Genomic DNA, 13,400 nt, shown 5'->3' with positions numbered 1-13,400 from the left:
TTCGAGTCTAACTCAACTCTTTGGCAGTCAACACAAATTAGCAGTATGTAAACATCATTTCTAGGTGACAGGGTTGGACTCCATCTGACATCCTGCCCTGGCAGAAAGCTATAATACTGATTTACACAGAAATGATCATATGATTAAAAAAACACGTTATCGCTCAAGATAAACTGACTACATAACACATAAAAATGATCTATGAATGATTAAACAGGATGCCGTGGTGTTGAGAATGAAGTCTAAGAATCCAGAAATGTGCTCATACTGTCTCTGTCCCTTCACCTTTTTATTAGTCACCTAGGATGATGTTCTGATTGTTTCCTGATTATTTGGATAGTATTTTCCCTGCTCTCCACCTGTACTCCTGATACTTTATGCATTACGAGTTATTACAGTCACAGCAATGCTGTTTCTTAAATGTAGCACAGACCTGATGGTTAGCCTAGCAGGCATTTAGTGCCTGCAAACCACACACACTGTTTACACCAGGGAGATTGTTAAAAAAGTATACAAACACACGCTGGCCAAAATTGCTATTCTGACTCAACTTGTTACCCTCACTCCATAAATACACAGTTTATTAGGATCAGGCCCATTTCTTCCCCATCAACACAATGGCAAGGCATTTGGCTGGTAAGGCTGGGCTGGGCTGGTTTGAATGGTTTACAACTATTTTCTCAGATAAACAGCTCCAGGCCTCAGAGTTGATTGGGAGGCACTGCATGCAGCAGGAGTTCCATTTTGTGTCCTTTGCTTCCACTACGACTACAGTGTGAGAGTGGCACAATGAATCCTGGGCTGATGTACTGTACTTGCTGTACTGTACTGAACTAAAGTTTCAAACCACCCACTCACTCAACATAGAACAAAACTGAAGACACAGCAAACAAGATTCAGAGGTAGATAAGTTCTTTAGATTGAATCAAAGTGTACATCTCACCATCACCTGTTTGGATGGATCAGGTCTGTTTGTGCTTGTGTTGCTGACAAGAAACAAATAAGAAGAAGAGGTGATTTTTTTAAAGACTTACAAGCAAAGCTCATTTAACCAGCATGACTACCACAACATTCCACATCTGATTTGCACTTAGTGGGCCTTCATTTGTTTTTCAACAGAACAATGACCCAAAACTCACCTCCAGGCAGTTAAAGGGCTGTCGGGCCAAGACAGCGAGTACAGTGATGGAGAGCTGCATCAGACGATGTGGACGCCACAATTACCCGACCTAAACCCAACTAAGATTGAGTGCAGGAAAAGCAGCCAACAAGTGCTTAGCATATGTGGGAACTTCTTTAAGACTTTTTTCTTTTTTAAAAAAAAAAGAAATAAAAAAAAAAGCATTCCAGGTGACTACTTATAAAGTTGGGTAGGCAAACCACACAATGGTGGCTGCTTTGAAGAGTCTTAAACTTAAAACATATTTGATTTTGTTTACACTTTTGTTCTTACTACAGAAATCCAGATGTGCCATTTAATAGTTCTGATGTTGGCAGTATTGTTCTGCAATCTACCAATAAAAAAAAAACTTTGAGCAGGTATGTCCAAACCACCTACATTCCCAGGGGGGGAAGAGGGATGAAAAAAAAGTTCAGTTTCAAACACGACCCTGGTGCAAACTGCAAAATAATAATAATAATATAGTAAAAACTTAAATCTCCTCTTTCACTTTCAAAGGACCGCACTAAGTTTTCACCTAATACGAAACTAATGTTTAACTGGAGTGTGTGAATTTTCTGCATCTGTTTACATTTAGACAATACATTTAGTGCTTGTTCAGAGGCCTTTTTTGATACAGAGACCATGACCTCTGCTAAAATAAATAAATTAATAAATACATCAAAAATAAATAATATTCCACAAGTGGAAGAAACAACACCCTGGGGAGGAAATAAGGTCCATTTCAGTATGAAAGGATGAAACAGTAGAACACACACAAGAAGAGGAAGAGGATAAAGTTCAGAAGTTTAAGCTGAGGACTCATCCCTGCTATAGGACTGAATGTGCTGGTTTGTCAAAAAGTGTGTAGTAGGCTGCATTGTTGTCCTGGTGGAAGAACACTGTCACTGTCAGTTTCCTATGCTTCATTTTCTTTGTATGTCTCGGGGGATTACTGTAGTTTTTCAGGTAACTCCCATTCCACCCCAGAAAATAGAGGGCATCACTTTTCCTGAAGACCAAAGTGATTTGCCTTTCTTGAAACATAGAGACTCTGTTTCCAACGTGTTCCTTCATCTCTGGCTGAAAGTGATGACCTCGCTGTTATCCATGAACCTGTGTAAAGTAAGACACAGCGAGATCGACCTTAAAAAGAACAGATTATACTCTGAGGTGTTGTCATTACAAAGTAGTTTCAGGACACTGTGAGACATCTTGGTCATTTGGAGGGTGAGGGTGGGTGTGTGTGTGTGTGTGCCATGTAATGATTTATTGCATGGTGACACTGATCAGTACTCCAGAATGTGGGCAGCTGTTCAGCATCCTGAATGTCTCCAGAGTTTAGATAGTGTCCAATCTCTTAGACAGCACTGGCCTTGCACATGCACATGAGTATACCTGATCTAATGTGTATCATGTGTAACTAACCATCTCTCTACATATTCTGGTGATACACTCACTATACTTTGAATAATAAGACACACCAGATTTTTTTTGCATTACACAGCTCATTAATACCACACTTTATACACCCACTAATAAAATATATAAATCACGAATGCAGACACATTCGTCCAATGAAATGCAACCCTACGGCACACACACACACAGCGCCTGTGAGATATGATGAGATCGTGTCCAGAGTATATTACAGCTCTGATTATTTTTGATTAAAACATGGCTCATACATGTGGAACTGCACCGCTGACATAATCGAGAACACTAATCAACTGGCTCCAAAGGACTTCCCTCCAACTGCAGATCCCAAAGAACAAACAGACGGCGTCATGGCGCTGCTTTCCTCAACCACAAGACACACATCAGCACCCAGCATTACCCCGCCGTGATGTCATAGCCTCTAAGTGCTCAAGACGGTTAGGGTGAGAGAGAGCAGGAGAAACATGCATTACATCTACAAGTGCTTACTGTACACATACGTGCACAGTGATAAATACAGAAAAAAGGATGTAATGTGGTGGTTACAGTGAGGGGAGAGCAGGAGGACATGTAGGGATGTGGTTGATGTCAGTGCTACGGTCAAAAGAGTAATGATGGGTGAGGGTAGGGTGAGAGAGAGGTGAGAAATGGGCCGTGTGGGGGACACTAGGGCATATAAATGTCACATTGATGTAGTGATTTTTATGTCAAGGCCTGCGGTTGTAACCTTAACTCTGCTTTCACTTCTTTGCTATGCAAAATAAGGGCGTTGAAATCCCAGCATCAGGGATACAAACAACATGAAGCTCATCAGGCTTGCCAAATGTGCACACACACACACACACACACACACACACTATATCAGGGCACTCACTTGCTCATATATCAATACAAATCACACAGGACATAAATACACATACATGTAAAAGTCGATACACACTATGTCCGTGTGTGTATTCAGTACTGCATATGAAAAGAGCAAAGCAAATGCATGCAAACACACACACACACACACACACACTTATGTGCCAATAAGAGCAACCATTTAGTCCTGTCCACACTGAGTTCATAGAGGGTTAGGAGCAGCTCTCCAGCTGGGGTATAAAGATACAAATCAAACATGACAGATGGACACAGACACAGACGTCTATAAAAGTTTGATGTAACCACACCATGCCCAGAGACGCCATGTACAAAAAAAAACAACACTGCATCAATTATCGCATCAACATTAACCCTCATCTGCACAGCAGGATTTTAAGAAGGCAAGCGGGAAGCAACAGCCCCAATAGCCCCTAACTGATTGCCTGCTGCTCCATCCAAGACAAATATACTGATGCTGATGAACTGTGATCCAAAGAAACTCTAAAGAGCTCACAATGCTTATTGAGGTTCTCAATCCCAATACAGCGCAGAGACCTAGGGACAATGGCGATGCTTACTTTGAGCTGTGGTATTGTTAGACCACCTACTCTGCTGCAATCAGCCCACCTTTTCCCTCCGTTGTCTCCTTGACCTCCAATCTAGCTTTTCTCCATTCCTTGCTCCGCCCTCCTCTCTCTCTCTCTCCTGACTGTCCATTCTGTAAAGCTGGCCTCTACACTCTAAAAACAGCCTGGGTGCATTTGAGTGGCAGAAGCGAGGTGGGGGGCTCCCGGGTCTCCATTTAGCCACTTCCTGTTTGAGGGAGCCAATATGTATGCCCCTCCAGGCGATTGCTCAGCTTGCCATGTGTAAAGCGAATGAGGCTTTTTTTGCATAGGCCGGGTGGACTGGCAGGGCTCAGATTGCAGCTACAAAGACTCTGAATATGCTAATGTTTGGAAATCTCCCTGAGCTTGTTTGCACAAACACAGAATGGAATGCTAAATATATGCCTGTGATTTGTTCTGGTTTTGTTATTCAGCATGTGGCTGATGAGAGTAAGCTGCCTGTCTGAAGGGAAATTGATGAACTTCAAGCGGGTGAATTATGTGCACTCTTCTTTCCCAAATATATACTCCATGCTAATCCTAATCAGAGGACAAAAACAATGAGATTTAGTTTCTCTGTTTCTCACACTAGATGTCTCACAGACTACACACAGTATTAGTACAGCTGGCTGTCAGGTCCTCAAGCTCACCAAAAGGTCCCTAAGCACTGGAGGCTTTTCTTCCTGTCACAGCATGGGGCAGACTTATTCTGTGTGTATATATGTGTGTGTGTGAGAAGAGGAGTATATGTTTTCAGCTGGCACTTCTCAACCTTGGCAACGGTGTGTCTCCTGGCACCCACAGGAACAAATTTGTCTTGGGGCTTTGGTGCAGGTTTTCATCTCCCTTGTGTGAGTGTGTGGGTACATATACACATGTGTGTGTGTGTTTGGGTGAGGTAGTTGAGAGGTCTGGTCATTATCATTGCTACAGCCTGTGAGCATGTGGCCAGGGAGCAGCGGAGGGAAAAAAGCTAACGCTGGGTGAAGGAGGAGGTAAATAAGGTCAGAACAGAGGACGGTGACATTAATGACCCCATCAATGTTAGTGGAGCCGCACAAACGTTCTGTCCATGCAGTAAGTCATTAAATACTACGGAGCTCAGAGGGGACAGTCCTGAAAATACATAAGAATACATGTGGACAGTGATCTTAGGAGCTGAGATGGTGCTGGTGGAATGTCGACAGAACTGTGTGAGTGTGTTTTCCCAGCTTGCCTTAGCTTTGCTGTGTTGTGGTCACTGGGCCTGTGTGTGGTCCTGGTGTGGTTCAGCTGCTCAGAATCATTTCCATTTAAACATATCTGTGGTCCTCAAAGCAAACCACCGTTGGTATCTACTCCATCGGAGGTAACACCAAACGCTTTGCCCTCTGTGTGACCGCCTGTGTGTGTGTATGTTGTGTTCGTCATGTGTGTGTTAATACATGTTTAAAACTGTGGTTCTATGCACAAATGTTTGAATGTGTGAATACACATGTGATTTACTATCACCTGTCTTCTGGCATATTAGCAGAGGAGATTTCTCATGTAGTCAAGATAATAGCAGACAAACAGAGTTAAAGTAGCGTGAGGGCTGATGAATAGGTGTGTTTTGGACTGCAGGGCATTGTGTCCAAGTGATCAGTGACTCCTCTCTCAGGGCTTTCTTCCCACCTCAAACAGCAGCACAGATTGGATCACTGGAAAGGAATGTGGACGCCTTTTCAGAAAATACTCTAAGTGATGTTTCTCTCCATCACTCCATCTTGAAGCATGTGTGAACTGACTTTTTCATGAGTAAACATGAGCATGCAAGCTCAACTACACTTCTGTTAAATAAATAGCTCTGCAACATTGGGTTAAGTGTTTTTTTTTTATTTAAGTGTATTTTTATTTAAGTGTTTTGACATCTAACTGACTCTCATCACCAACTGTGTATGGTATTTATGTATAAAAGCTGTGTGCTGTGGGAAATCCAGATAAAAGACTGTTGGCATGTGTGGGCCTTTTGCATTTGAATAGGTTATTTCTCCCAGCCATCAGCGTGTGGGCAAAATGGCTTACAGAAAACAGGGATGAGCATTTATCACTAAGAGGAACAAGGAAGGTGGCAAATGGGCAGCCTTTGTGGCAACTCTCCAGAAAGAAGATTGCTTTTCCAATTCTGCCTTTTGTACAAACACACACATGCACGCACAAACTCCGAGATGCACTTTCCCATAACTCATCTGGCAAACAGGAAGGAATCACAGACCGGATTGGATGAGTGTTGACCCAAAACAGCTCCAATCCCATTATGCAGTGATAAATGACCCACAAGCAAGTCAGGGAGTCTTTGGACCATAGAAAGAGGAAGAGAGCTGGGAGTGATTAAAGTCACAAAGTTCTGAGCAAGGGACAAGATTGGAGAAAAAGTTGAGAAAAGAGCAGACCATGAGGACACTGAGAGTTACCTTGTCAGTGATGGAAGAAGCAGGGGGGTTCCTAGCATGTCCTGTTGTTGACCACAGGGACCTTGGTGTTGACGTAAAGAACACAGCAGAGCTTCCTCTTGCTGGCACTGACAAGGTCTCTGAAAATGTTGTATGTTCACTTAAATCTACATGTTTATGCAACTGTATGGACAACATGAGCTGAGTTGTATGTATGTGCACATGAAAAGGCTGAAGAGCTGTTTGTGTCTGTTCCTAAACAAATACAGATGTATGTTGTGGTTGGTCTTCAGTTCCAGTGTCATGGTCTTTATTGTCTCTTTGTATGGGGGGGGTAAGCCTCTAGGGCAGAGGCGTACATGAATGACAGAAAGGGAAACACCAGATGCGCACACGCACAATACACACATATTCATGCACACACACACACATGCCACGTCTTTGCTCATGTGGAGGCCAAAAAGCAGCCAGAAGTTTCACCACAACCAACCGCTGAGAGCAGACGCTGTGTTAATCAGTCAAATCTGCCAAACAACAACAACAGAAAAACCTATAGGGATGAAAACTAATGGCTTGTGTTAAGTCTATTGTTCTGTCCGAGGTCTGATTTGCTAAGAGGCTTTCAACAACTGCAAAATTTTAAACATTGTTTTATTTCAAAAGTACACAAACAGGACCAATATCATTCAATAAGGCAAAGCTCAAATATTAACAACCACTCACTTTAGAGGACTCAAAATCTCATAGTCACAGTTTATGGGTACCACTTGCAAATAATAAATAAAACTCTTTATTTTTCATATATATTATGTTTTTTTTCTCATCATGAAAAAAAGATCATTAGACAAACATTTCATATCAATCCCAGCCACATACTATAATCATCTTCAGTATTATTATTATTTTTTTCTTATATTCTTCAGAATTATTATCGTCCTTGAAAAGAGGGCCTGGGAAAGGTGCAACTGTCTTTCTCCACATAGGTGTTCGTGGCTCTAATGCCCAGTTCCAAACCCAGCTACAGACCCCAGCCCTTCGCTGCTACCTGAAAGCACTGAACATAGTGGTGTGAGTGTCAGTGGGCATTACTAGACCACTTGTGCAGTTTATAAGCTACTGTGTGCATTTCTTAACTTTATTACTATGTTTCTAAACTTTGTTCACCCTTAAAAACCTCTCTGTGCAGCTTATGTGATATTAGTAAAGCACCTACTAGCAGCTGTAATAGCTATCCATCATCAGTCCTTTCAAATATGTACCTTGTACGTAGGGAGGTACCTCAGGGCTAGGGGACTTCGTAGGTGGTCAGTTGAAACTGGGCACAATGCAGGGCAAGAGTGTTTTTATGGTGGCATCATTGCGATCCTTTTGCATGCCGAGCCAAGCCAATCCAAGTCAAGTTCCGGATGGAGAGGCGTGGCTAACTCTGGTCACCTAGGAAACAGTGCCAAAAGTGCACAGAGCAGCGTCACCATAAGAGATGGGGTGAGACTCAGAGCTCCTCCACACTCCATTGAGTTCTCCTGCAGAGAGAGGAGGGGGGGGGGGCAGAAACAGACAGGGAACATATGAATGCAAAATGTATCATGAAAGACAGTAAAGTAATAGATAAAGTTAGTCAAATACCTCTGGGTGAAAAGGGTGGCAGGTGTCTGGGCGCCTCCTGTCCTTTTGCATCTTTAGTCTCTCACACTTAAGAGATTCATTATGTGCAGCTGAAGTTAAGGCAATAACAGACAATGTGTACACTCTACAGGGTGTTTTCCTGCTAAAGCATATTTCTTGTTTATGATGGAAAGGGGTGCGTGTTTTTGAGTTCACAATGGAAGGACAAGGACATTTTTTGTGCACAGCATGGTGTGCAAAAATTAAAAAAAAAGCCAACTTTGAACGATGTTTGATGAGTTTTCTTTTGTTGCTTAGCAACAGGATAACAGGCTTTATGCTACAGTGAGCAAAGAAAAATAAACACTAGTGGACATGTATATACAGCGTGACTGTACTGCATAAAATTTCAAAGTAATGCACATTGCAGGAGAATCCTGTTTTGTGGCAAAGCTGCCTCAGTCTGAAGCCACTCTGAGCTAGCTATGATCAGTATTCCCTCACAGCATGGGCTGTAACATAGTCCAAATTATTCACAGAGCACTTTGAGACAGACTATCTGGTAAACTGCAGTCTGGATGCCGCAGCGGCAGATCACGTCCCCCACAACAATCTCATCTCTTTCATCCACAAAAGGGTAGAGGGCAAACAAACTTCCCACTGCTTTCCAAACATTAAAATGCTAAATGCTATTTCCATCAACATTATGTTGAAGGACACACACTGGCTATAATAATTCTAACACTGGTAGGCATGAGCTGGAACAGGACAGGCCCCTCCATTAAAAACATAATAAGGACACACTGATATTTTTCTCAGCAGGGGAAAAGCCTTTTGAGGAAGGGCAACAAGCCAGCCAATGTAACACAAAAAGAATATTCATTCCATTATCTGTTTTCTATACCATGCTGCACAGCATGTCGTAGGTCAAAAAGACACTGATTGTTTATAATTTGGCTGTTTAATGGGACCGGATACTGTCTGGTTATCCAAATTATTTATTAATAAATTCTACACATGCCATTTATATCATCCTGCTGCTGCTGTTTCCTCACTTCATTCAGGACACCCACAAATCCATCCACACCTTCACCACTTCCAGTCTTTTGGCCAGTGAAGGATATACATGATTTCGATGGGGTCCATGGTGATTGGCTCATACATGCTGCAGTCACACTTGTTGTCCACCACCACCATGAAGAGATTACTGCTGGGGATCTGCTGAATCACAAAGGACCTGCCAATCACAGCACAGACAGTCAGAAAAAAAAAAAAGAGGAAGGAAGAAAGTTATTGGGGGGGGGGGCTTAAGACAGAGTTTGACTGGCAAATAGTCAAGATGCACTGCTATGATGTAAATTTCCATGTGTCACAGGATTTGTGTTATGAGTGTTCTGCTCTGGCGGAGGGGAGATGCACTGAAGAGACTCTACTGGATGCATGTCAAGAGGATGAAGTATCTCACCGCCAGCTGTCAATAAACACACAGAGACCTACAGACACACATATAAAGTATACACATATACACATACTCCTTGTTCTCTTCCCTTCCTTTACGGTACTTTGTTATATCCTTTATTCGCTTTCTTATGCTCCATCCAAGGCGAACACCAATGAAGTGTTGCAGAATATAAAACACTCCAAAGGGAAACAAATGAGAACCACACTTTTATGCTCACAGCTTTGCATGGCTGTGTTTTACTGGCCTGAGAGATCAGGCCCTGCCTCGGCCTCCTGGCCAGTGATTTATGTCTGTGGATAAGCTTTATGAAGAAAAGAGGTCGTAAAGATGATCTCTTCTTTCTATCACCCTTTCTTTCTTGATCTCGCTCTCTCTCTTCTGCCACAGCTGGGTGATTTATCAGATTCCCTGTGAAGCTTTCGAAAACACACACACACACACACACACGTGTTAGTGAGTGAACACACACACAGATGCTAAAATACTGTACATCCATGTACTTTTCCAACTTTTGTGAAGGAGGACATGTACAAAGGCAGAGAGGGAGAGACCCGATAGATCAAAACAGACCAAACATCTTCAGGAATATCTTCATCTTTACTAATTTAATACTATGACCCATTTCATCTGACCACAAGTAGCACCAATCCACCGCACCCTAATACATTTATCCCACCGTGACTAACCAAAACCAACCAAACCAACCCAGCACGTACGCCAAGCCAGTTCCAATCAGGCTGAATTAGGATCTGCTGATGTTTAATAATCTGCACTCACCCCTGCACAGCGCTGGGCCAGTCCAGCTCTGCCCGCTGATAGAAAGCAGAGCAAGTGTTCTTGGAGAAAAGACTTAAACACATCCTGACAGCACAGCTGCTGGCCTTGAACATACCCAGTGCTGGGAAGGGGAGCGGCACACTACGATTGTACATGCACATACACCAGGATGTGCATGCACAACGCGCACAGATACACGACGACATCAATACACGTCTCTCTCGTGCAGACAGTTTGCTCTCGACATGGCCTCGTTGGCCAGAAGACAAGGACGTCCAGCATGTTTCTCTCATAAGAGAGAGAGAATGACAAAGAGACAGACAACTGTTTGAGTGACATGGAGACCCACAGGAAAAAAAAGAGAGCTGGAACATGCAGTTAGTGTAGGAAAAAATTCTGACACACAGAGACGTGGTGACAGACTGCGTTTTTTTTAAAGTTGTAACAAAGCAAACTGCACACTTTCAGGGTAAAGCTAATAGAAAATTTCAGCACGTTTTCATCATGTGAAGGACAAAGTTTTATATCTCCATTTCCTTCTCTAGTGGTGCTCACTTCAACTTAGAACTGTGATAAGATAACATTATTCCACAAGACATTTTTGAAGCTTCTTTTGTTCTTGTTTTAGAAAAAAAATGCTGTGCTCAAGTTTGGCTAAATTTCCCATGGAGAATGTTCATCTTTTTTTTTTTCTAAGGATTTAATAGCTGCATAACTATAACCATAACTGCACGAACTGTATGGTTTTCAGAAATGTGTCATCACAGCTGAGAAATTCGACCAGTAAATTACTGAGTGCAATTTAACAATTACTAATTCATTGGGCTGAAATTGCTCCAATAACATCTCAACAAATAGACTGATGACTTTTCAAAGCCATGTTGTCATTTTGTTTCCATGTCTCGTGTTACAGGCAGCATGATTCCGCTCCATTCTCTTAACCTTTTCCTCAATTTGCATCATTCTGCTACATAACTAGTGTAATGTTAGGTAGAACAAAGAAATAAGAAAAAAAGAACACTTCCAAAAACATCTTTGTTGCTTATCATATCTTGTAAAAAGTGCGCCTCGTTCGAATTTAGAATGGCAGCACGGTAGGAGTGACACCATGACACAATTATCTCAACAGCACCACGATTATCCGGTAACTTGGGATAAAGAGACATGTGTCTCAAAAATCTTTAACAGATGCACCCCCCCTTCTACATATGCGCTGCAACTTGCAACATGACTCGTCTGTCATAGTGGAGAGAAACAAAAGGACATGGGGAGAGGAAAGATACATGGCCAGGAGTATTGTTGCTAATACTACCCTTGAAGACCTTTCTTTGTCCTCATGTTACATTCCGAAGATACATTAATGGTGGTTAAATCGTCCAAAAGTGGGCGAGTAAGCGCTCCCTAGATGTTTTGATGTGCCCTGTGGTCGGTCACACCGATCAGGGAAGTGATGGACAAATACAAATAGTGACACGCACAGATGCACACACAGTCAAAATACAGTAAAGAGAGCTTGAACAGGCAAGAGCTTGGGGTATATTTCCTACAGCATAAAGCACATGCACGTGTTTGAATGAAAATATGAGAGAAAGGCCTCAGTCAGCCTGTAACGTGAAACAGATGTTTATCACCAATATCCTCTATTACAAATATGAGCTATAAAATTCCACATAACTGAAATAAAAACTCAGTTTTACTTTGTCAAAATCATTGTGTTTTAAAAAAGATTTATATGAAGGCGACATGTTGATCACAGCCATGCCTGCTAATCCCAGTTCTGGTGTCACCATTACAGAGACAAGGCTATACTTCTCTGAAAGGACGCTTCTGTTATGCGTTGTGTGTGTGTGTGTCTCCCTGTGTCTGTATGTGTGTGTGTTAGGGTCTGACTGCATCCCCAACCGCATTTTAGTACTGGCACCCAGGGCAGTGGTTACCCTGCTGACCTTGTGGGGCTGTACCGGCTGCAGACACACAAGGAAAACACACACACACACACACAGAGAGAGAGAGAGAGTCCTGAATTCTCTGGCAGTTCCACAGCTGGGAGCAATGAAGGGCCCATTGGAAGGATCCAGAGAACACCCCACAATTGCCTGACAGAAAAGCCCAAATTGTTAATGGGGACCACACTCATTTTCCCATTTTTAAAGGAAGCCTTTTTTTCCACCTCTCTCCCTCATCTCTAAATGCCTCGTATTTTAAACTGCCGGAGGAGAGAGTTAGTGTCTGTGTGTGTGTGTCTGACAGACTGCCTGGATAAAAGTGTTTTTAGCAGACAGCACAAGATTTAAAGATGTTTCTCATTATCAGGGATTATAGAGATAAAAAATAATTCAAGAATTAATAGCGTTATTTTTTTTTATTGTTAGCTTGTTTTATGGTTTAATGGCTGATAACAACATCAACAAACCTTGTTTTATAAGGGACACATATTTAGATAATGGTTGACGTAGCTTGCTCATGTGTGCATGTGTGTGTGTGTGTGTGTGCCTGTGTCTGTGTGCACGTGTCATACTTGATGCAGCCATCGCAGTCTACATTGCCCGTGTTCTCTTTGATGGTTCTTTCAGAGACAAAGGCTGGGTACTCAGTGTCACATGGCACCTGCATGGTCCGGCCTATCCTCTGGGCTGGAAATGAATAAGAATGAATACAAGACAGTGAGTCAGTTGCTGGAAATGTTATGGAACATCAGATTCAAAGCAAAATTATACATTTAAAATAGCAATGCAAATAGATTGAAAGCAAACAGTTAAACACACCACATCCTTGCAAATATACAGGCTTGAAGGAAAACAGCATTTCTGGAAATATTTCCCATGTAAATCCAGGCCTGCCATTCTCACCACATTGCTTGAACTCTCCTGCCACCCAGAGGTTAAAAACAGGGCTGCATGGATGGTGGGATTCATATTTTTTTGGTAACACAAACGTACATGTTTAATACAAACAGATTATTTTATGCTCTGAACATTTTTACAACACAGTTTTCTAAAGATGGTGGATTATGTGTGTGATTTGGACGGAGCAGTTTAATTACTGGGAATCAGCAGCGCAGCATTTTGTGTGTGTTT

General features: G+C 42.3%; 1 protein-coding gene across 1 annotated transcript in view; it reads right to left on the bottom strand.

Annotated features, from left to right (window-relative positions):
• Positions 1 to 7,909: 7,909 nt before the first annotated feature.
• The window catches only part of cacna2d3a (calcium channel, voltage-dependent, alpha 2/delta subunit 3a), a 92,376-nt gene continuing 86,885 nt past the window's right edge, over positions 7,910 to 13,400 (bottom strand). Inside the window, exons 34-37 of the mRNA XM_028409593.1 lie at positions 12,842 to 12,956; positions 9,209 to 9,321; positions 8,106 to 8,188; positions 7,910 to 8,002 (exon numbers count right to left, since the gene is read on the bottom strand). Coding sequence (XP_028265394.1) covers positions 7,910 to 8,002; positions 8,106 to 8,188; positions 9,209 to 9,321; positions 12,842 to 12,956 — 404 coding nt within the window. The remainder of the gene's footprint in view (positions 8,003 to 8,105; positions 8,189 to 9,208; positions 9,322 to 12,841; positions 12,957 to 13,400) is intronic.

Source organism: Parambassis ranga, chromosome 7 (genome assembly GCF_900634625.1).
Source record: "Parambassis ranga chromosome 7, fParRan2.1, whole genome shotgun sequence".
NCBI lineage: Eukaryota > Metazoa > Chordata > Actinopteri > Ambassidae > Parambassis > Parambassis ranga.
Note: the sequence above shows the minus strand (reverse complement) of the source record. Positions and strands in the feature narration are given on the sequence as shown.